Here is a 24217-nt window from a genome sequence, read left to right as displayed (position 1 = left end):
AAGAACTGACAAATACTTTTATGGCCCCCATCTGTGCAGCGCAAAGCTCTCCTATCCGGGTGGAGGTTACATGGGAACCTGTGGGAACTGGAAGGGGGTTAGTGAAATATTCCCCAAAGTGTGGCGCACAGCTGTCTCTGACTGGGTTTACTGTCCTCTGACAGGAAAATGCCATCTGCCTTCTTTGGTACAGGGAAGGCAGATGTGAGTCTCCTACAGAGGGCGCTCACAGAGGGGCCAAGAGAGCCCAGATATTTACTCTGGACACACCGCTCGAAAAATCTCCCTCTTAGGGCCCACAATCTCACTTATTGGAGTGGTAAATCCCGTTCGTTGGACGGGAGCACCCCTGGCGGTCTCTGGATTCATGTCACGGTGACCTGGGAAAATATCAGTTCCCCGAGCAGCCGGTTGTAAAGTGGCTAGTGTATGTGGGACAGCTGTACTCTCATCCTGAGAACCTCAGGAGCCCTCAGAACGTGTTAATCACCTCTCTGTGATGTGGGATGAGCTGTAATGTAATTATATATATGTACTTTATGCGTCACGTAAGGTATTATTCAGGATCCTGCAGCAAAAGGCAGAGCGCGCAGGGGCTGAAGGGGACCGGAGGAGACCCGCAAACGTAACTACAAATACCAGGGGGAGATTCCAGCGGAAATACAGAGGACTCGAGGACCGAAAGTGCTGCAGGACTTACTGGCACGATACAGAGAACTCAGGAGCTGAAAATATTGAAGGGAACTCCAGCGAAATGCAGGGGCTGAAAATGCTGGAGGAGATCAGCCATTGATCTCCCTTTGAGGTAATTTGTGACTCTTACTAGTTTAACTTCAGAGCGGTCACCGATGAAGATATTAAGCTAAAACCGAAACAAGTGCTTTAGGAATCCCCTCCATGCCTCCTGGAGCCATTAAAACGTTCTATTTGAATGCACTGTGGAAAAGTTCACTAGGGAGCAGTTGGCTCCGCGCCATCAGGGGCCTGGCTGAGCTGGTCCTGACTTGTCCCATTGCAGGCACGGTTGTTTCTCCAGGTTCCCTAAGTAAAGCAGGGAAGGGGCTTTGGCCCCTCACATGTGGCTCAGGCCCCCTCCCCTAATCACAGGATCAGGTCACACCTGAGTCAGCCCTTGAAGCAATTAGAGGGTCCGGAGGCGGTGGAATCGTCATCGATCCTTGATCCCCTGTAGCTCTTGAAAGCCAGTCAAAAAAAACGTATTTAGTCAGTCCAAGACAACAGTATCACCTTATATAATTATTCTTGTTCCTTTTTGTTCCTTTTGGGAGACAGTGACAGCCAGGGCAAGAAGAGAATGAAAACGGAAAAGACAGAAGATGGAGAATTTTATCAGAAATCAAAAGGTTAAGTGGCTATTCCCATGAAGACCCACAAGGAATGGGGGTGAGGGCTAGCACAGTACTCCTCCCCCCCCCCCCCCCCATGTTAACCTTGGGCCTGCCAAATAATTCCATTCTGGCTCCCTTTCTGAAGTTAAACCGAGTCCCAGCATGCATTGCGACGGGCGTGGCTTACCAGGACTGGCTGAGCTGAGCCATCAGAATGTTAGCAGGTGAGGGTCATTGTGATGTCACAAGTGATGTTACAATAGCTCTCCTCGCTTCTCAGCCTGTACCAGTCCCTGGGTTTCTGTTCTTCGTGCTGGATGATCTCTGAGCTACTCATGGATCGTGTCTAGGGTTAAAGCCCTTCTGATGTTCCTAGGGATGGATACTCTGAGATATAGGCTGAAAGTGTGCCTGTGCCTCCTGCCCTGGATAATCGGAACCTGCCGGGCAGGTAAGTAGCAGATGATAGATCACTTCCATGGTGTTTCATTGTCTCTGGCCATGCCATCGCTGCTATTGTCTCTTAAGATAACCACGCCAAAGTCTGAAAAACTACTAACTCCAACTCTGATAACAGGATAATTATATATTTTATTGGAAAAAAAGCTCAGCTAGTTTATATGGGTTTACAAGTCCACCGATACATTCAAAATCCCGTGGGGCACTGAACTGTAAGGCCTCCCTCTCTTTCAGAGTGTGGATTTCGTGCTGACTACGATGGACTTTCTGAAGACAACAGCAGCAGCCGTGGTTTCCGCCAGTCCCGGATAATTGGCGGCAGGGATGCTCTCCCCGGGGAGTGGCCCTGGGCCGTCAGCCTTCAGATCTGGAACCAGCATTTCTGTGCAGGCTCCATCCTGAATGCCTGGTGGATCATTTCAGCCGCTCACTGTTTAAGTGATTCATTGTGAGTATCTCTGCTTTTCCCATCCAAATCTTCCCTCGTCTCCTTCCCTTAGCATTTTCAGCCCCTGCGCCTGCTGTATCTTGCTGGGTCTCCTCCAGTAGTTCCGTCCCTGAGGTCGCTGCATTTTACTGGAGTCTCCCCTAGTATATTCGGCCACGGCACTCTCTGCATTTTGTTGTAATCTTTTAATTTAAACAAATTATTTAGCAATGACAACAAATCAACACCTTAGAGTCAACAGTCCATGAATATTTGATTTCCCTCCATCCCCTTTCTCTCAGTGGTATCATTTATTATCACAATTTAAGAACATAAGAACATGCCATACTGGGTCAGGCCAAGGGTCCATCAAGCCCAGCATCCTGTTTCCAACAGTGGCCAATCCAGGCCATAAGAACCTGGCAAGTACCCAAACACTAAGTCTATCCCATGTTACCATTGCTAATGGCAGTGGCTATTCTCTAAGTGAACTTAATTAATAGCAGGTAATGGACTCCAAGAACTTATCCAATCCTTTTTTAAACCCAGCTACACTAACTGCACTAACCACATCCTCTGGCAACAAATTCCAGAGTTTAATTGTGCGTTGAGTAAAAAAGAACTTTCTCCGATTAGTTTTAAATGTGCCCCATGCTAACTTCATGGAGTGCCCCCTAGTCTTTCTATTATCCGAAAAAGTAAATAACCGATTCACATCTACCCGTTCTAGACCTCTCATGATTTTAAAAATTTGGTTCACCTTGACAAGCAATTCACCTTGAAAAGCAAGTCACCTTGACAAGGCAATGAATTCCCTGGTTATATGAGATTCCAGAAATCGGATTACTGATGTCACGATTCTACAGGCTTCTAGCCCTTTTCCTTTAATCTTTGCCATCGCTAATTACATGTTAATGTTGCCAGTCTCCCTGCCAAGCCTTCATCTTTGGCGATCTTGCACATTTCCAGTTGGCTCATGTCACCCTCTGGCCAGCTGGTAATAAATTGTTGGTGAAGTCTGCCTCAGTTTCCCCATCCAGATCTGCCAGCACAACTCGGTGTGCCGGACAAGGAGGTCAAATATGCCAAAAGGAGGACGCTCCCCTCCAAAAAGGACAAAATGCAGGGCAAAAATATGCACTGAATTTACATGTGTAATTAGCAGAAGTTAAATTGAATATGCAAATATGTTTACATAGCTGCAACATTACAAATTATGATTATATGTAAATAGAAAAAGAATTCCTTCCGTTGTAAATGACTGACCATGCTTAGAATTCAGGTACAATAATTCCCTCCCCAGAGGAGCTTATAATCTGTGTGGGTTCCTGCCCTGGCTTTTGCTTCCTATCCTTACAATTACATTGGCGGTATCACGCCCTCTATCCCATTTCCCTTCCCTCTCTTTCCCCTGTATCCAACTCCATCTGTCACCCCTGCCAAGCACCCGATTCCTCAATTCCTCTCCATATCTGGCAGCAGATCCATGACCCCCCCCCTCCCCAGTAGCAGTAGCAGTAGCAGGCCCCACTCTCCCAGCCATCCTGTTCCCCATCCCCCCTGCCTAGCAGAAGATCCCTCTCCCCCCCCCTCAAGCATCAGCTCTCTCTCTCTCTCTCTCTCTCTGATACACACATTCTCTCTGGCACGGGGGTGCATGCCCATCCACACACACACACGCACAATCCTCTGCTCTTGTGCTGCTGCTCATGCACTCGCTCTGCATGTGCTTCCACTCCGTCCCCCCCAAGCATCAGCTCTCTCTCTCTCTCTCTCTCTGATACACACATTCTCTCTGGCACGGGGGCGCATGCCCATCCACACACACACACGCACAGTCCTCTGCTCTTGCGCTGCTGCTCATGCACTCGCTCTGCATGTGCTTCCACTCCGTCCCCCCCAAGCATCAGCTCTCTCTCTCTCTCTCTCTGATACACACATTCTCTCTGGCACGGGGGCGCATGCCCATCCACACACACACACGCACAATCCTCTGCTCTTGTGCTGCTGCTCATGCACTCGCTCTGCATGTGCTTCCACTCCGTCCCCCCCAAGCATCAGCTCTCTCTCTCTCTCTCTCTGATACACACATTCTCTCTGGCACGGGGGCGCATGCCCATCCACACACACACACGCACAGTCCTCTGCTCTTGCGCTGCTGCTCATGCACTCGCTCTGCATGTGCTTCCACTCCGTCCCCAGCAGGCACTCTAGCAGAGTCACATAAAGTTCCCTCCCCTTTTCTCTCTCCAGTCCCCTCTACTCTTGCATACAACTTGTTGGCTTTTGTCCACAGTGGGCCCAACTGCTCCTCTCCTCTGAGCCCAGGCCATCTGCATGCACATGGACCCTGCTTGCATGCACATGGACCCTGCAGAAAGTGAGTGCCCTCCCCCGTTAGCCACCATCACAGGATCTTTCCAATTTGCTTGCTAAATGTTACTTCTCCTGTCCACTGTGCTTTCCCATTGGATATCTGTGTCCTACACAGACTCCCTGCTGACTCCCAGCCCTTCCCACACACTGCTGCAGTATGTCTACCTGTTGTGAGATTGTTTTTTGTTTTTTTTTTTGCCAAGCAGTGGGGTCCGGCCTCCTGGACACTCTGGCCAGAAGTAGGTCATATGAACACCGTAAGCTCCGCGACTGTCCCTGCTCATTTCATTCTCAGAGGTCTAACATTGCGGGCTTTTTAGCGATGACATGAGCAGTGGACTGCCGTGGAGCTACCGTGTCCTAGATTTTCTGTTCCCCCCCCCCACTTCCGTGCGACAGACGGAAGAGGGAAGGGGGGAGGTAGCTGCCGTGGACGGAAACAGCCATCAGAAGCACGCAGGTGGCACAGGTTAAAGAAAGGGCAGCCAGGGGAGAGCCGGCTGCCCGCGTGGCAGAAGCCTGTGCTCGGGGATGTGCTGGCGGCTCCGCTGAAGGGGACCCTGTTCAATAGATCGGGAGCGGTGCCGCGGGATTGGAGAAGAGCAGGGGGCGGACCCGCTTCCCAAGAGTGGGAGCAGAGAGGAGAGCCTGGAAACTGCAGCCAAGGTGAGCCTCACCTCGGTGCTCCAGGGAAGGGAGGCACTCCATGAAGGTGCTGGAAGGGGTCCGGGAGGTGGGGATCCCGGCCTCCCAGAAATGGATTATTTTAGTGAAAGGGGAGGTTTTGGCTTTGAGGGGCGGGGCTTGTGCTAATCTTTCAAAGTCGATTTAAAATAAATAAGTAAATAAATAAATTTGCCTCGGCAGTCGCCTGGAAGAGCAGTGGAGGTGGGTGTGCGACAGGGGTCTATGCAGACTCCTGGAGTTTGGAGGGTTGTTTTTTTTTTTTACTATTACTTTTTGATGGGGGATATACTTGGAACCATAAGTTCCTTAAAGAGATGGCGGCCCCACAGTCTCGGGGTTGCCATCATGCATTGTTTACGGGGGCTTCTGTTGCCAAAGGTACTTTTCCCCTCGTGAAATGCCACGGGCCACAGTATTTGCCCACGGGGGGGGGGGGGGGGGGTGGGGAAATAACACCGGAGTCATAAAACAGCGCGGTCGTTTACAGCGGCATTGTGACTCCTATGGTATTTTTTTTCTTCAGGGAAAAATCCTGCGGCTTACAGGAGGAGCTCCTCAGATTGTAAACCCTCTGAAGAACCTGAATTACCAACAAAAAGGCTCGTGAGCTAGATTAACAAAGCAGTAATAAATCCCACCTGGGTGCCTGTGTACTAGCTGGGAAATTACTCGGGCCAACCGAGTTGTCAGTAACGCAGCGAATAATATATTTAAATTTAGAAGGAATATTGGACAATGTGATGAACGTTCTTCAGCGGATCACCCTTCTTTAAGGATGATCATTATAGAGGCTTCAAACATGGAGTTTGCTGGAGTCTCCTCCCTAACACTCTTTGCATTTTCCTGCTGTCTCCTCCCAGCATTTTCAGCCTCCGTGCGCTCTGCATTTATCTGGCGCCTCCTTTAGCGTTTTTTTTTTTGAAGCCCTGTGCGCTCCACGTTTTTTTTGCCAGTCTCCCTGGTGTTTATTTTCAGTCCCTGCCTTCTGCTGTCACTCGCGCTCTGATGTCTTATCGGTCTTGCTCTATCCCCTTGGTGCTCAGTTTCAGATCTAAGTTCCTGCGAGTGGAAGTGGGGGCGACCATTCTCCAGGAAACGAAAGAGCTGATAAAAGTGAAGAAGATCATCACTCATAAGAATTACAGCGGCAGCAACAGCGACAACGACATAGCCCTGCTGCTGCTAGCCTCTCCCATAGAGTTCAACGTGCTGAAGACCCCCGTCTGCCTCCCCCCTTCTGGCAACTTCAAAAATGAAGACTGGACCACGTGCTTCGTGGTCGGGTGGGGCACGACAGAAGCCGGTGAGTGCACCATGTGTACCAGTCCTAACGTATCAATGAGAACACGACTCAGCCCAGGGGAAGGAAAAGATGAAGCCTTATGATCCATAGGAGGCTCATCTGTGAGGCAGGGTCTGTATTGTTTAGTTAATAAAAACATATAACTATTTATGTCTTAGCCATTACATATTTTATATTGTGGTTTTTTTTTAAATTTCAAATAGGCTTTATTGTAATAATAAAAAAAAAAAAAAGACCAATACAATAAAAGGTCGAACAAGAGCGAAAACATGTTGCCCAAAAAAGGCAGATTATACAAAATATATTATCACAAGGGGGGGGGGGGGGGGGGGGGGGAATTACTCTCAATCCCTCACCGGCCAGAAAAAGGAGAGGAAGCAAACACCACAAGACGTCCATGCCTCCTATTCTGAGTTAGTGGAGAAAAAAAAGGTAGATAGCCTTCCTCTAGAGCTGCTGTTTTGCTAGGCCTGTAATGTACTTTCTAGAAATGGATGATTGCTCCTCTTTTGGAAAAGCGGGATATTAAGTTAAAATCATAATAATAATAAACAAGGAGTCATTGGGCAGCCTGAAACTCACAATGGGAGAAATAATGCAAAGCTAGCTAAATTGCATGCTGGGTCTCCTTTCATTGCATCAGTACCAGAATTATCCAGTGATGATGCAACTAAATGAGCTTTGCAGACCAAACTGGTTCCTCCCCCAGATGAGAAGCAAGGTCCCAGATGTTAAAAAGGAGCTGGTGTAATCTCGAATGCTTATATTATCTTTGGATAATTATTAAGCTGATCAACAAAAAAAAAAAAAGGGATCAGAATCCCGCAAAGCATCCAGTTCTCCATAGGATCAATACACCAAATAAGAGTCCTGCGCCACCAAAGAAGAAGAAAAAACGCAATTCCCAAGAGCGTGTGAATGATATAAAGAGGACAAGTGTCTTAGGGGTCAGCATGGACGATGAGCAAAGCATACTGGGATATATTACTCATGCGGTATTAAACAATTTTTCACACTTTTCTAGGTTAATATAGTGAGGGCTTTGTTTCTTTACCTGTAAATGTATATTGCATATTTTCTCTTTATTTTTGTATGCCATTATTTTGATTCTATGTGTAGCCTCCTGTTCCACTGCCTAGGCTGGCTCATGGGGCTCCTATGTCCCATGCTCCTGGGTTCTTTTCTCAACAGGAGGGAAAGATTAAATCTTTCAAGGACCTTCAGCTTCTGAGAGGTCTTCTGGTTCTTTCCAATAAAAGCAGTCTGGTGGTGGTCAACAATAAATGCCTTACAGGAATATGGATGCAGATGAATAGAATGCAAACTAGTGAATAGTGCAACCCATACAGAAAAGTAAAGATTATCGATGACATTCAAAACAAAATAGTTAAAATAAATAAATAAAAATTAAAAAAAATCACAGTCTAGCACTAATCTGCATAAACTAGTGGATTTTTCTTCCACTACCCACCAGCTATAAGGTACTCTTTGGAGATTCTCCCCACTGGGACTTTCCCTGTATTGAAGTACTATAAAGTTGCCCTTCTCGATGGAACTCAATTACAAACAGAGGTAATGTTTATGACTTGATTCAAGTTCTGTGACCTTATTTTGAAAGGGGGATACTTTTTTTCTTCATTGCTTTTGTTTATTTTTTTAAATAAGGATATTGTTTACATTGCTTTTCTGTTTGCTGGGAGTGGAGGAGTAGCCCAGTGTTTAGAGCAGGAGGGGCAAAATATGGCATGGGGTGATCCCGTGATAGTTTGCCCCCTTCCTAACAAAATATTGCATTGATATCGTCGTGTTATGATTTATTGCAAAAAAAACCCAACAACTCCATGATGAAAAAAAAAAAAAAAGAACGTGACAGAAGCCACAGAAAAGCACGATGACATCACCTCTCACGTGAGGCTGCCGTCATTTTAGAGGGCCATGCGGCCCATAAATAGCCCTCCCCCGCAAAGCGTAAACTTACCCCCAGGGGGTCTGTGTGTAGACCAGTGTGCCTTCCAACCTGATCAGGTGTGCCCTGGAAAGGTTAGTACTGCCTGATTCTCAGATCAAGGCCAGCACCTGGGCTTTGCTCTCAGCACCTCAACGCAACAAGAGACACCAGCAATGGTTATTAAACATGCTGAAGCTCCTTTCTTAGAACAGGTATAGTCTACAGCAGGAGCCCTGGAGTATGGAAATTAATAAACGCCACGCAGAGTATGGAGAGCAGAGCCCCGCTTTCTTCAGCGCACCTATCCTTCCCCCTTCAGGGATTCCTCCCTCGAGTCCTTCCAGCCTCTGTCCTTACCCCTAGGCCTATTGAGACAGGCAGAGCATGCACTCAGCACCGGGTGTGACTTAAGTGTTTGGGAGGAGCTCTGGCAGCCACGCGCGGCGGCCGAGGTAACTAACTGAGCCGGCTGCCTGGGCCACACTGACTTCTCCTTTCTCTTGCACTTGTATGAAGGGCGAACTGGTCCTTGGTGATGGGATCATGTGTGTCTTGGCCCCTCCTCCATTTATTGTAACGTTTCAAAGAGAGCCTGGCAGGTCTTTCAGTGCTTCCCTAGCTCTTCTTCTGGCCACATGGATCCTCTCCACGTCTGCATTGCCTGCTCCTCGGAGACTGGTGTGCCACGCAAAATTGTTGCTAATATAGGTGTGCCTTGGGCTTGAAAAGGTTGCGAAACACTGGTGTAGTCAACCACTCCCTCCCTCCCTCCAATTTAATTTAAAAATGCTAACCATTAGCTTCAAGAAGTTATCCCCTAGTCCTAGGTTTGGAGGGTCTATAGCTGTTCCCTATTTACCTGTACCGTACTACTCATGATTTCATAGACCTCCATCATATCTCCTCCCAAACGTCCCTTCTCCGGGCTGAAGAGCCCCAACCTGTTTAATCTTTCCTCACGGAGGAGCTGTTCCATTCCCTTTATCATTTTGGTCGCCCTTCTCTGCACCTTTTCTAGTTTTACTATATATATATATATATATATTTTTTTTTTAGATGGGGAGACCAGAGCTGCACACAACACTCAAGCTGTGTTCACAAGATGAATAAATACAGAGGCATTATGATTTATTTTAGGGTTGTTTTTTTTCCCCATTCGTTAAAAAAACCCAAAAAACCTTCCTAGGACCACTAAAGGGAGGAAAATAAGACCATGGTGAACGATTCCTGCCTGATTTAGGATTGGAAAAAAGAAACAGGCCAGCGGGACAGTGGGTACCCACAGAAAAGACAAGACTGAAGGGGTACCTGCATGGTAGTACGCCGGCCTTCGCATGCCTAGCAGGACGTGCTCAAAGATCTAGAAACTGTGATGGGAAAAGTTTTGTGCTGGCTCTGACTGATGATGTCACCCGCTTGGGAGGATCGCCATCCTGCTTGTTCTTGGAAAAATGTGTACAATTCCTCCCTGCCCCCAATTGGCAATAGTCTATAAGTTTGAATTTCAGACAGGGCTGTGAAAAACAAACATAGAAACATAGAAATGACGGCAGAAGAAGACCAAACGGCCCATCCAGTCTGCCTAGCAAGCTTTCACGTTTTGGTTTTTTTTTTCTCATACTTATCTGTTACTCTTGGCCCTTATTAGTAACTTTTTGGTTCTATTTCCCTTCCACCCCCGCCATTGATGTAGCGAGCAGTGCTGGAGCTGCATCTAAGTGAAGTATCTAGCTTAATTGGTTGGGGTAGTAACTGCCGCAATAAGCAAGCTACTCCCAAGCTTATTTGTTTACCCAGCCTGTGCCATTCAGTCCTTGTTGGTTGTTGTCTGAAAACAAGGAATCAACTCTATCACACTCTCACGCAATAAAATATTAGGCTTCCAAACTCCCCAGAAGAAATAAACGTCAAAATCCAATTATTCAAGCAAGCCTCCTAAGCAAAAAGAAACACATTTCAGAGCTCAGTCTCCCCAGGACAAAAAAGAAATAGACTTCAAAGCACGATTAATCAAGCAAAGATCCCAAGAAGAAAGAGAGAAACTTCAAAGCACAATCATTTAAGAAAAATTTCCCAGCAAAATGAAATTTAAGCTTCAGAGCAGAATCAACCTTACCCTCAACAAGCAATAGTTTTAGTTAAGCAGGTGCTGGGAATATCCCCCCAGCTCCTGCTTTCCTGGACTTCGTGGTTACAAAATGCTTGAGCAAACCATAAATTTTACCCTGACATACTGTATTGAGCAAGGATTTAAGCTTTTAAACATTTCACAGGTTAAACAGACCCTGTTTTTTTTTTTGTTTTGTTTTGTTTTTAGCCAGTCCTGGGTCCCACTTTCAGCAGCTCTTGTACCTTTCAGGGCTCTGAGCTTTCAGCCACAACCACCCTAGGATTTCCCCCCCCCCCCCCCCCAGTCTTATAGCCCCTTCTGTAGCCCAGTCATGGGCCCCTAAATCTGGCCGCTAGTTGCCCAAGTTGGAAAGGAGGTTTTACTTATATACATCATGTTTTGATATGCAGGCAAAACCAAACTACCCAAGGTCCTCCAGAAGGTGGAAATGGTGCTGATAGACTGGACGCAGTGCATGATGTGGCTGTGGAAGATGACGACGAACATGATGTGCGCAGGTTATGAGGAAGGAGGCCGTGACGCCTGTCAGGTGATTCTTTGCTTGATTTATTGGAAGGTCTCCAGCTTAGCCCCTTGAGATGAGGAAAGGAATAAATATGCACACTCTACAGGAAAGGAAGGGGAAAGGGGACAGATAGAAATGTTCAAATGCTTTAAAGATACAAATAATGTCCAGGAAGCGAGCTGTTTTCCTTGGAAAAGAAGTTCTAGAACGGTGATTTACAACATTTTTTGGGTGCAGGAAACTTTTTTTTTTTAAACACACAGCCTAGTCTAGTGGTTAGGGCTACAAACCAGGGAAGCCAGGGATCAAATCCCACTGCTGCTCCTTGTGACCATTAGCAAGTCACTTTACCCTTCATGGTGTATGGTACAAACTTAGATTGTGAGGCCTTTGGGGACAGGGAAATATCTGCTGTACCTAGGGTTGCCACCCGGCTCCAGATTTTCAGAACAAGTTGATCCAGTCCTGCTTTTACTCCCCTGCATGCAGGTACTTATGGTCTTGCTTTTCCTAGGGAATGCAATAGGGAAATCAGAATAAGTCCCAGCATGCAAAGGGGTAAAACCAGGACTGGATCACCATGTCCTGAAAATCTGGAACCAGTTGGCAACCTTAACTGTATCTGAATGTAATCTGCTTTGAAGTGGCTGAAAGGAGGAATATAAATCAAAATAAAAGTCAATCCAAAAGATTTAGGGAGCCCCATTTTGTCCCCACCGGTATTGCACCCTTCTCCCCACGCCTCTCTTCACTAGCCTCTCTCTCCTGTACCTCCTCCTCCTCGTCAAGTCACTTCCCACCAGCCCCTCTCCCCTCAGTCCTTCCCCATCAGCCTCTCCCCACAAATCTTTCTGCAGTCACCACCAGCCTCTCTCAATTTCTCCTCCCCAGCCCCTCCTATCTCCTTCCAATCCCTCTTCATGAGGTTCTCTCTCTCCCTGGCTGTCAATTCACCACCAGTCTCTATCTCTCTCTCCAGCCTCTCCCTCACCACTCTCTCTCCCTTACCGCCAGTCCTCCTCACCAGTCCCTCTCACTCTGTCTTCCCCTAGAAGAATCTCTCCTCCAGCCCTTCCTCAGTCTCCTTCCCATCCTGCTCCCCACCAGTCAGTCTTTCTCTTCCCAATCAATCCCCACTATTTAAAACAAGCAGAGCTGAATTAGCTATAACTTGGGGGGAGGAGAGGAGATTCCCAAGCTGAGGGTTGCACCACAGAGCATTTATTGGAAAAGCAACCTGACTTTCCCGTGGAGAGTGGACTACTGCTAGCCAGTTGGAAATGGTAAGTTGGAAAATGCTATGCCCATTCTGTTGGGATCATAGAAGACAATTTAAACATCTGTCAAAGCAGTTGAGTTCTTCACAGATAGTAAGCTATGGCCTTCTTAGTCCCGTGAATGAAGGGCCTTCTCACCTCTGTGTGCATGAGGCTTTGGGATTAATGTGCTCAAGACAATGGCCTGATAAATGTTGTTTCTGCATTTCACGTTAGTTAGAAACTTCAGGTGAGTACGCAGCCCCACTGTACTGTGAAAAAAAACTGTAGATAGGGCAAATAAGTCACTCACTTTGCTCACTGAAGTGATTGCTCCTAGAAATACCATCTTCCAGGAGAGGAATTTCAGTGGAATAGAATCCTTTTTGTTCAAAAGGATGTTTCATTAATCACACAAGGGCAATGTCGAGATTCCAGGGCACATCAGGCTTCAAAAATGAGGGGTTTTTTATACTCAATCTCTTCATGAATTTGGAAGCCAGAGGATGAATGGAGATTGGTTTTCCTTTCACTTGGGGGTGGTCCACCGCAATGGCATCCAAATGCCCCTCACAAAAGAATTGCAGAGACCTGATAAAGACAGAAGGAACAGATATCTGAGAAGGTCCCTGGAGTGGCATGTAGATGGATCCAGGGATGCTGAATGACACCAACTGAAAAATATTTTCCTCTTATTTTCCTAGTGGATGGTTTTCTCACAGAAATCATGATTTCCTCCACCTCCTTAGGTAGTGCCCAAAGAGAGACTAACGAGCACTTAATCTCCAAGCTGTCAGGTTGAAATGAGGCAGATTCGGATGGCACAGCTGGCCTCCCTCATGAGTGAGAGGTGATGGTGAGATTCCTAACTGAACTGGAGGGTGTTTGGAGGTAGTAACACACGTTTAGTTCTTACTAGAGCAATGAGGATCATGTCTGCATGATCCTGTATCATCTTTTCAATCATCCTGGTTACTAATGGAAGTAGTGGAAAACACATACAGTAGATTGGCCTCCCAATTTATTAGAAACATAACTTGAGCTAATTCTGAACTCGCTTGGAAGAATGGAGCAAAATTCTTTGACATTCCAATTACCTTCTGATGCAAACAGGTCGACTGATGGTAGACCCCACAGAAACAACAGGTTGTCTGTGATTCTGTAAATGGCGGTAACCCCTGGCTAATTAGCCCAATAAATACCAGCTCTAAAAGGTTATAAAAGCAGAAGTTTATTTATGGAGGAAGGCGTGGTTCCTCCAGGAGCAGAAGCAAATACAAAGCAAACGGTGTATAATACAGAACCTGCTCAAAGATCTGATGTGTGTGCTCAGCAATTTAAGGGTTTCATTCAACCAATTAACAGACGTCTCCAAAAGCCCACCCATTACCTTATAGCCAATCATTAAATTTTAGCATGTGTGTGTACCCTGTTACTATGGGCAGGAGCCTCTTGTTATTATTAGCAGAGAATAAGACCAAGTTAACTTTTGTTTTCCCAGGAATGATGCCATCTGTGTTGGCTGGTTCTCTGGTAAGTTTAGTTATCATAGTGCTTCATAGTGCTATCAATCTACTAGGTGCAATTTGGTGCTGGGTATTCTTACAATTCTCTGATCCAATGACCACTTGTATGGTCAGAAGATCCAGTTGAGGTGATCCACTAGTGTGTTGGCTATTCCTGGAAGGTGTATTGCTTTAAGGGAGGTTCTGTGGCTGAGGGCACTCACTCATATCCATTGGGCTTCATGGCAGAGAACCCAGTAACCCATTCCACCTTGTTTGTTCATGTAGAACATTTCTACTTGATAGTCTGTCTGAGTTAAAACTCTTTACCCTTGTAGTAAATGAGTGCCTGTAGAGCATAAAGAATCAACCAGAGCTCTAACAGGTTCATCTACAACTGGCACTCTAATATCGGCCATCTGCCAGACTCCTCTAATGCGATAGACTCTGTGGAGGAAAATCTATGTTGAGAACTCCTTTCCTTAATCGCCACCAGAGAGACATTTTCATTATTTGTGTTGCTTCGATTTTAATAAGACAAAGGTTGCCAAAGCTGATTCCATTCTGACCAAAGTTCCCTCTAAAGAAATCTCATGTGAAGATGAGTGAACAGCACTACAAGGATTATGGCTGCCATGTGACAGAGGATGATCAGCACTGAACGGGCTGTGGAATCTGTTGCGCCTGGAGGTGGACCCTTGTCCTGAGACAGTGAGGAGAGCCTTTCTGGACGGGCCCAGGAAGCAACTGCCACCAGGAGACGGAGCACAGGAGGCTAGCTGGAGCTTCTCCACTGGAAGCCCGAGGTCCCCCCGGGTGGAGCCCTTGGGGACCTGGGCCACTTGGACTTAGGTGGGCCTCGCAGGGTCTCCCGGATAGGAAGTATAGAGGTGTGGCCACCAGGATCAAGGGTGCACAGTCGATGTCAGAACTGGAGACTTGGGGAATCAAGGAAGGCCAGAACAGTGTCTGTGATGACAAGGCTAGGAGCAGGGCCAGGCTCAAGGAGACATGGTCAGTGATAGCAGAGGTCAAGTTCCAGAGGTCAGTCTGAGAGTAGTCAGCCAAAGCAGGGGTCAGGTTCCAGAGATTAGACGTGGTCAAGGAGGCAGGCGAAGGTCAGAGTCCAGGCAGCGATCAACATAGTCAAGAGCAGGCAGAAGTCAGTATCCAGGCAGCGATCAGCGTAGTCAAGAACAGGCAGAGGTCAGTACCAGAGAGTCAGTCCAAGAGATACTAGCTGAGGGAATGCAGGAACAAAGAGACGCTGGGACAGGAGGACGCTGGAACAAGACTGGAACAAGAGATGAGACACTGAGGCAAACTAGTATACACACGGTGTCGACCCAATTGCCAAGGCAAGGAAGTGAAGGTAGGAACTTCCTGATATACTGTGCTCAATCAGGGTGTGCCGCGGAGCTAGGATCCGCCCCTGGTCCTATAAGCAACTGGGCGGTCCGCACGCACGCCTCGGGGCGGGGACGACGCCATGAGGATGCCAAGCCCCGCCGTGAGGCCTGGTGCGCTGAGGAAGGCCTGGCGACCGCCGCCGCAGGATGCTGAGGCCTCGAGGAGCTAGCTGCAGCTTGGGAGAGGCTGACCCGGAACCTGCAGAGGAGTTGGGAAGATAAGCAGGCTGTCGACCAAACACCACGGAGAATGGTGATACATCGGTGGCAGCGGCAACATGAGTATTATGTGACAACTCTGCCCAAGGCAGTAGGTCGGACCAGTTGTCCTGCTGATCGTTCACATATGAGTGAAGGAAAGTCTTTAGGGTCCGGTTGGTTCTTTCCGCTTGGCCGTTGGCCCGGGGATGATAGGCCGATGTGAAATTCAAGGTTATGTTGAACGTTTTACACAAGAAGCGGAAGTCTCCCGGAGGCTTGTGCTGCAGAAGTGAGGTAGGCCTTGCACCATGAAGCACCCTACACAGCCCGCCCGTACCTTGCAGCGAATTGTGGTCCTCGGTCTGATATGATCTCTTTAGGAAGGCCATGAAGACGAAAGACATGCTTGAGGAACAACTTGGCCAACTCTGGAGCTGAAGAAAGGCCATGCAGGGGAATAAAGTGACCCATTTTGGAAAACGGTCAATGATGACCCAAATCACTGTATTATTCTGTGATGATGGCAGATCCGTGATGAAATCCGTCGATTATGCTTGACCAAGGTTCAGTGGGAGCTGGATGCGGCTAGAGAAGACCCCATGATTGCCCTGTAGGGGGCTTTTGTTGGGCACAGATGGGGCATGAGTCAACATACTTGCAGGAATCTTGAACCATATTGGGCCACCAATAATGTCTCCAACATCTCGAGGGTCCTTGTGCAGCCCGGATGGCCCGCCAGCTTCGAATCGTGGGCCCACTTAAGAACCCATTCACATAACCTCCATGGAACGAAGTTTTTTCCGGCAGGGGTCGTGGCCCGCCGGATGGCCCGCCAGCTTTGAATCATGGACCCACTTAAGAACCCATTCACATAACCTCCATGGAACGAAGTTTTTTCCGGCAGGGGCCGTGGTAGTCACTGCAAGTGTTACACAGGCAGGGTCAATGATATGTCTTGGGCCATCAGGGACTTCTTCTGGCTCGAATGATCTGGAGAGCGCATCTGCACGGAGATTCTTAGAGCCTAGACGATAGTGCAGTTCGCACTCATCGGGCTTGTCTCGGGTTCAGGAGTTGGGCCTCCTTCAGATGCTCAAGGTTTTTGTGGTTGGTGAAAATAGTAAATTTGTGTTGCGCTCCTTCCAACCATGGGCGCCACTCTTGGAGAGACAGCTTGACCGCGAGGAGTTCACGATCCTAGACTGTATAGTTCTGTTCAGTTGGTGAGAACTTGTGCTAATAGAATGAACATGGTACTAATGTACCTTTGGGAGAAAATTGGCTCAAGACCACCCCAGCTCCGATAGTGGATGCATCGACTTCTACGTGGAATGGGCATCTAGGGTCTGGGTGTTGTAGGCATGGGCCAGAACAGAAGGCTTCTTTTAGTGTTTGGAAGACAGCTTGAGGAGCAACTTGAGCTTTGGGAGTCCAAACACGGGTGTTAGCTCCTTTCTTTGTCATGGCGGTGAGCGGAGCGGCCAGAGTAGAGTAATTAGCAATAAAGTTTCTATAATAGTTCGTGAAACTAAGGAAGCGTTGCAATGCTCGGAGGTCAACTGGCTGAGGCCAACTGGCTGAGGCCAGTCTCGAATGCCTTGAAGCTTCTCTAGATCCACAGAAAATCCTTGATCGGAGATGATATACCCTAGGAAGGGTAAGCGGTTTTGTTCGAAGGTGAATTTCTCCAGTTTGGCATAGAGATGATTCTCAGGCGTTGAAGTATGATCTTGACGTGATCACGATGTGATTCCAGATCCTTAGAAAATATCAGGATGTCGTCCAGGTACACGACTACAAAGGAGTACAGCAGATCTCAGAGGATCTCGTTCATGAGATGTTGAAAGACAGCGGGGGCATTACATAAGCCGAAGGGCATCACAAGGTACTCATAGTGACCATCTCTAGTGTTGAATGCGGTCTTCCAAATATCTTCCGGTTGGACACATATAATATTGTAAGCACCCCTCAGGTCCAACTTGGTAAATATTCGAGCCCCTTGGAGGTGGTCAAACAGTACTCTGATGAGGGGCAATGGGTATCTGTCTTTGCAGATAATGGCATTAAGGCCTCTATAGTCAATACAAGGGCGTAACCCTCCATCTTTTTTTTTGACGAACAAAAACCGCTCCAGCGAGAGAGTCGGAGGGTCTGATGAACCCTTTTTCCAGGTTTTCTTTAATATACTCTGACATGGCTAGGGTTTCTGGATGAGACAACAGGTAGTTTCTGCCCTTGGGAGGCGTTGTGCCTGGCAAAAGCTCAAAAGGGCAATTCAGCTTGTGAAGTGGAGGTAGCGTGTCGGCTTTTTGCTTAGAAAAGACGTCCTCGAATTCGGAGTACTAGGCTGGCAGCCCGGTAAGGGTGGTGGTCTTTAGAACAGTTACCGTTGGAGATACTTGTCGTAGACAGATCTTTTGGCATTGAGGGCCCCATTGCACCAACTGCAATGAATGCCAATCGAACTGAGGTCCGTGGATCTGGAGCCAGGGTAGGCCTAGGTCGACTGGATGTGTGGAACGCTTAAGTACATAGAAAGACATCTCCTCTTTGTGGAGAGGGCCCATGGTGAGGCAGCCACAGGAGAGGCTGACCTGGAACCTGCAGAGGAGATATTATAAAGGTGAAAAATCTTTACATAAGAAATGTAAGTAAAAAATAAAGGCAAAAAGAAAAAGGTCCAAAGGGACTGAAAAAGAAACACAAGGAAGAATATCTGGTGAAGCTGAAAGAGACAAGGAAAGAAATCAGGATAGCAAAAGCATGTGTGGAAGACACTGCCTAGAAATGCTGATAGAGCAGGATAAAAAATATCTAAATAAATAAATAAAGGATCACCATAGAGATAAGGCGAGGCGAAAAAATATTTTTCAGGTATATCAGGGAAAAGAGGAAGGCCAGAGGTGGTAATCTGAAAGGAGACAAGGGTCGTTGTGTGAAGAGAGAGGAGGAAAAAGAAGAAATATTGGTGTTCAATAAAGAGGACCCTGGAGGAGGACCATTGCTGGTTGGCACGAGTACAGATGGGAGTGAGGTAGATACAATCCAATGCACAGAGGACAGTGTTTGGGTGGAATTAAGCAGCGTTGAAAGTGGACCAGGCCATGGGGCTGGATGAGATACATCCCAGGATTCTGAAGGAGTGCAAAGAGATCCTGACAGGTCTGCTGAAAGACGTATATTCAATAGATCCCTTGAAAATGGACAATGCCACCACAAGACTGAAGGGCAATGATGATCCCGCTTCAAAAACGTGGGAGTAAAGAGGCAGGAAACTACAGACCAGTTATTCTTTCCTCAGTGGTGAGAAAATTAATGGAGATGCTACTGAAGGAAAGCTTAGTCAAATATCTACAGTCTAATGGGTAGCAGGATCCAAATCAACATGATTTTACCAGAGGAAGTTCATGTCCGATGAATCTGATTGATTTTTCTGATTGGGGAAGGGTTAGAAGGAAAAGTTTGTCTTTATGCAGACATTACTACAATCTGCAACAGAGTGGACATGCCTGAAAGAGTAGAGAGAATGAAAATGATTTAAGAAAGCTCAAGTTGTGGTTGAAGGTTTGGCAACTGGGATTTAATGCTAAGTGCAGAGTCATCCATCTGGGGGACAGAAACCCAAAGGAGCTCTATGTGATGATGGGTGAAAGAATGATTTGCACGGATCAAGAAAGAGACCTTGGGATGCTGGTATCTCAATCTGAAAGCAGCAAAGCAATGTGACAAGGCAGTAGCTAAGGCTAGAGGGATGTTGGGTTGCATAGAGGAAGGCATGAAAAGAAGGAAAAAGGAGGTAATATCCCTGTACAGGTCCTTGGTGAGGCCTCACCTGGAGTACTGTGTTCAGTTCTGGAGACCTCATCTCAAAAAGGTTAGAGACAGAACGGAAGTGGACGACCAAAATAGTTTGGGGTCTGCACCAGAAGACTTATGAGATGAGACTGGAGGACCTAAATATGTACACCCTGGAGGAGAGAAGGGACAGGGGAGATATGATACAGACTTTTAAATACTTGAAGGGTATTAATGATGCACAATAATCAAATCTTTTCCATTAGAAATGAAGTTGTAGAACTAGGGGTCATAATATGAAGCTCCATGGGAGTAGAACTTAGGACCAACATGAGGAAATATTTATTCATGGAAAGGGTAGTGAATGCATGGAATGCCATCCCAGAAGCAGTGAAGACAAGAATAATAATGAAATTCAAAAGGAATAAACACAAAGGATGGAAATGAAGAAAAGGCATCAAGATTAACTGGGTAGCCTGCATGAAGTAGCACTTACTAGCCTTAAAAGAACATAAGAACATGCCATACTGGGTCAGACCAAGGGTCCATCAAGCCCAGCATCCTGTTTCCAACAGTGGCCAATCCAGGCCATAAGAACCTGGCAAGTACCCAAACTCTAAGAAGATCCCATGCTACTGATGCAATTAATAGCAGTGGCTAGTTTCTAAGTCAACTTAATTAATAGCAGGTAATGGTCTTCTCCTCCAAGAACTTATCCAATCCTTTTTTAAACACAGCTATACTAACTGCACTAACCACATCCTCTGGCAACAAATTCCAGAGTTTAATTGTGCATTGAGTAAAAAGAACTTTCTCCGATTAGTTTTAAATGTGCCCCATTCTAACTTCATGGATACTTACTTTGGCACCCCCATATATTATTTTAAAAGTTAAACAAAGAAAAATATATTATGTTTGGAAGTAGATTTTTAAATAGTACACTAAGTACAGAGCTGTTATAAGCAAACTGGAAAGAAAATGCAAGATATTAATAATTCAGTGAACAGCTATTACTGCATTTTATTTTATATAAAAAAACACAGGAATGCGAGAAGGCATGCGAGTAATCAGCATGGAACATCAATTACCACCCTAGTCACCTTGTTTGGCAAATTGGATGAACCACATGGATCTTTTTCTGCCATCACTTAATATGCTACTATGTATGTTAACAAAAAGCAAATAGTCTGTCATTAAACATTCCTGGATGCAGAAGAATGCTAGTGGCTCCTCATTCGCTCTGTCTATGAAACTTTTGATATGACGACTCATGAATGGTTACCGCTATTGGACTAGCCAATTGCGAGAGGATGTCCATGACAAATTGGTGGATTTCCCATGTTCTGGAGATAACTTTTCCATATAAAGCTTCTGGTTAGCTATGCAGGCATTAAGTATCATGCTTTGGAAGAACATATTCTCAAAGAAATCCACAAGCTTCAAATCCTTCTTGGAAGGGGTTTTAGAAAGAAATCCTTGATTCCTTTGCTTTCCTCAGGGCAGACTCTACTACCATTGATCGAACACCCCAAGATCAGGCACTTGCTGCACCCTATTCCTAAGATCTAGCTGTCTTGCAACTGGCTTCAGAATTTGGTCAACATGTAGGATATCAAAAACCTATTTTCATGAATCTTTATCCCTTTGTACATGGACATTGGTGGTATATCCCAGCTTATTGAAAAACTTTTGAATAGGAGAGGTCTTCTGTTGGAGATAAATACTCCAGTGGATCTAGCAAGATGCTGAAGAGATAACTGCAGAAACTTCCTCTAAATCTATCAGTGGAGGAGCACTGACCCAAGACCCCAGTGAAGATCAGGGAGATGATGACAGAGAAATTGATCACCTTGATCCCCCAAAGCTGGCAGGATCACTCTGACACTAGGCATGGATTCTGAGTACTAACTCCAAAAGCTGTTAGAAGCAGGATGGAAATGGATGGGACCTCCACATCAGTACAACCAGAATGAGACAGAATTGGTTTTAGAATTCCCTCCTTACAACTGGAGGAAAATGAATCCTCAGTCAGTTCTATCATGTGATCCGTGGACTGATGTGTGCCCTGGGCTGGTGCTGGTGAACTGACATCCTCTTTTGAGGCCAATATGGAATCATCATTCTGAGTTAGAAGAATGGAGAGGATGGGTGCAGGGATATATTCTTTGCCAGAAAGGAAGAGGGACTTGGAAACATCCCTCTCTGGTCCTTGCACCAGTGTCCACAGGCCACACATTGATTGCCCCCAAACAATCTTCTGCTCTTGTGCCATGAGAAGCATCAGTGGCGCTGAGGTAGTCTGATGCACCAATGGCACCACACACTTCTGCACCGACATGACCGATGCACCATGTATCGTTGGTGCCAGGGATCTGTGCATCACTGGCATCGATGGCATTGATGCTTCATGCATCAGGGTTGCTGACCACACCAGGCTCTTTGGATGCACCAGCCATACCAGGTTCTCACATTTTGCTGAAGAGACAAGCCGGTCTCAAACTGATGCACAAAATGGGGGTCCTGTACCTGTCGCACTGAGGACACCCGTACCTGCATGGTCTGAAGCGCGATACTTCTCCAAACCGCTTAACCCCCCCCCCCCCCCCCCCGGCTGCCTTGACAGCAGGGGAAGCCCTAACAGATGAGTCCTTGTCCGACACACCAATGATGAGGAGTGTCTGCTCCAGAGCTCTTCTTGACCCTGGGCACTCTCAATTTTTTTTTTTAAAGAAAAAAAAGAAAACACTGAATAGTACTGTTGAGGGTCTGCCAAGGCAGTGAAGCAGAAATAACCCTGAAATAAAGAGCCTGAGAGGCCCAGAAGAAATTTATTGAGAGAGAGAGAGACATGTCCTGGTTGTAGCATGGATGAAAAATGACCAAGGTTTTCACAAAGCAGCATTTCTGTGGGAACTCCCACACGTGCTTAACACAGCAAATGCTCTACCAAGCTTAGAGACAACTGCATGATGTTACCCACATGTTATGGCTAATTCAGCCCTGCTTTCCAATAGAGAAAAACAGTGAAATGTAAGAGGACCTTAACGGGCACTAGGGGATTCCTAGAGGTGAAGAAGTGATATAGAAGTCAGAGATTAACTAGGATCTAAGGCACTGCAGTAAGAAGTAAACTGGGCAGAAAGTAGCTGAGCTTTATGGTCCTTATTTACTCTCTTTTTATATTAATATTGTATGTACATGTAATATCACAGACGGGGATGAATTCTTTACTTGCTTATGCGGTAGTGATAGTTACGTAAGACATAACCAATTTTCATCCATTGCCAGCTCTAAGTGAATCTCCTGGATGTGTATAGGAGCAAGATCTGCAAATGCTGGCTCTTTTTCACAGGGAGCTGACGGTTGCTTCTTTTATTTATTTATTTATTTTCTCTCCTTTCAGGGTGACAGTGGCGGCCCCCTGGTGTGCAAGAAATGGAACGAAGACCGCTGGTACCAGGTGGGGATAGTGAGCTGGGGCTACGGCTGCGCCGAGAGGAGGCTCCCCGGCGTCTACACCCTGGTCTCCAACTACGTGAACTGGATAGAAACGGAGACGGCTGAGGCCGGGGAGTCCTACGTGCGGGAGGACTTGTTTAAGGCGGAGGAGGAGGAGGAGGAGGAAGAAGAAGCAGAGGCCGTCGTTGAAACCATGGCCACCCCCTCAGCCATGGCTGAGGCCAGTCCTCCTCCTGCCTCCTCCGCCCCCACCAGCACTTCCGCCTCCAGTGGCCCCTCCGTCCCCAGCTCAGCACCGACTATCCCTATCTCCACCTCCAGTGTCCCCTGGATCAATTACACTTACAGCAATGTCACCGGTGTCCCCACCATCACCATCCGCTCTGCAGAGTATGCGGACATCCTTTCTAATAACCATACTCACCAAAAAACCTAATTGCCACTGTCATCCCTACTGACCCTGCTAACTGCCCACTACAACTATTAACTGCTCCTTCCCCCACAAAAGTCCCCATTTTCTACAAGTGTGCTGCTGCTGAGGCTTCTCACACTTTTTCTTGTTGCCCATTCTTATATCTGTTGCTATATATCACAGAAATCAGCAATGCTCATCTACAACATATATAAAAACAAACCTTGTATTGTTACAATCTCAATACATATTTTCATATGAAGCTGCTAGGTTTGGTAGAATTATTTACCATTTCCTGCAAGCAATGAACTGGTAATTCTGTTTTTCTTGGCCTAGCCATTTCCTTCTGCTGCTTTGGGATTCCAGTTTAAGAGGAATTAGCCTCTCTGGGGGAAGGGGGGGGGGGGGGGGCTGATCTACAATGAGCCTTCATTCACTCCTTCCTGGATTTTTTTTTTTTTTTTACCTTATTATATATTTCTCAACTCATTTATCCCAGTCTTTGCAGGGACCCTTCATGACCGGGAGCCATGCCCCGGAGCTCCTTTCAGAACCCTGTGGTTATAGCTCTAAATCCAACCATTAGATGTTGACATTGTGTGATGACTGACTCCCACTGCCTTCCTAGCATGAAAAGCTCCAGACAACCCAGGTGGTAGAGAATCTGAGTCAGAAATTGAACACAGGTCGTATTGCACAGCACATGGGAGGGCAACCTTTCTGAAGTAATGTGCCAAGCTTTAAATTGGAGGTAGGTCTTGAGGGCCACAAACCAGTCTGCATCATGATCTTTCACACAACTCTTGAATATTAATTTTGACATTAATTTTCAGTTAAAATATGCAAAAGTGATGTAAAACTATGCTTGAAACTGATATGTTTTTCCCCACACAAAAAACAAAATTTATAAAAATGAGAAGAGAATAATGTCTCATTCCCTCCCTCTCCTTGCTCATATACCCCCTATTAGGAAAACAGAACAGGCAAAGCTGGTA

The 24217-nt window shown here is 46.5% G+C and overlaps 1 protein-coding gene across 1 annotated transcript; it reads left to right on the top strand.

Annotated features, from left to right (window-relative positions):
- The first annotated feature begins 1648 nt into the window (after positions 1-1648).
- On the top strand, positions 1649-23484 carry LOC115078890 (serine protease 55-like). The gene is made up of 5 exons (XM_029581961.1): positions 1649-1800; positions 2043-2256; positions 6342-6601; positions 11070-11209; positions 22755-23484. Exons 1-5 carry the CDS (start codon positions 1716-1718, stop codon positions 23244-23246), a joined length of 1191 nt encoding a protein of 396 aa, XP_029437821.1. The 5' UTR covers positions 1649-1715; the 3' UTR covers positions 23247-23484.
- Positions 23485-24217: the final 733 nt, after the last annotated feature.

The sequence above is a fragment of the Rhinatrema bivittatum genome, chromosome 16 (genome assembly GCF_901001135.1).
Source record: "Rhinatrema bivittatum chromosome 16, aRhiBiv1.1, whole genome shotgun sequence".
In the NCBI taxonomy this organism is placed as follows: Eukaryota; Metazoa; Chordata; class Amphibia; order Gymnophiona; family Rhinatrematidae; genus Rhinatrema; species Rhinatrema bivittatum.
The sequence above is the reverse complement of the archived record's forward strand: the minus strand, read 5'-3'. Positions and strand labels throughout refer to the sequence as shown.

What these genes read in the sequence shown, in the direction of transcription:
- LOC115078890 (XM_029581961.1), top strand. Translation starts at nt 1,716, where the DNA reads ATGTTCCTAGGGATGGATACTCTGAGATATAGGCTGAAAGTGTGCCTG. An exon ending in CACTGTTTAAGTGATTCATT is followed by an intron (nt 2,257 to 6,341) that starts GTGAGTATCTCT and finishes CTTGGTGCTCAG; the next exon opens with TTTCAGATCTAAGTTCCTGC. An exon ending in GAGGCCGTGACGCCTGTCAG is followed by an intron (nt 11,210 to 22,754) that starts GTGATTCTTTGC and finishes CTCTCCTTTCAG; the next exon opens with GGTGACAGTGGCGGCCCCCT.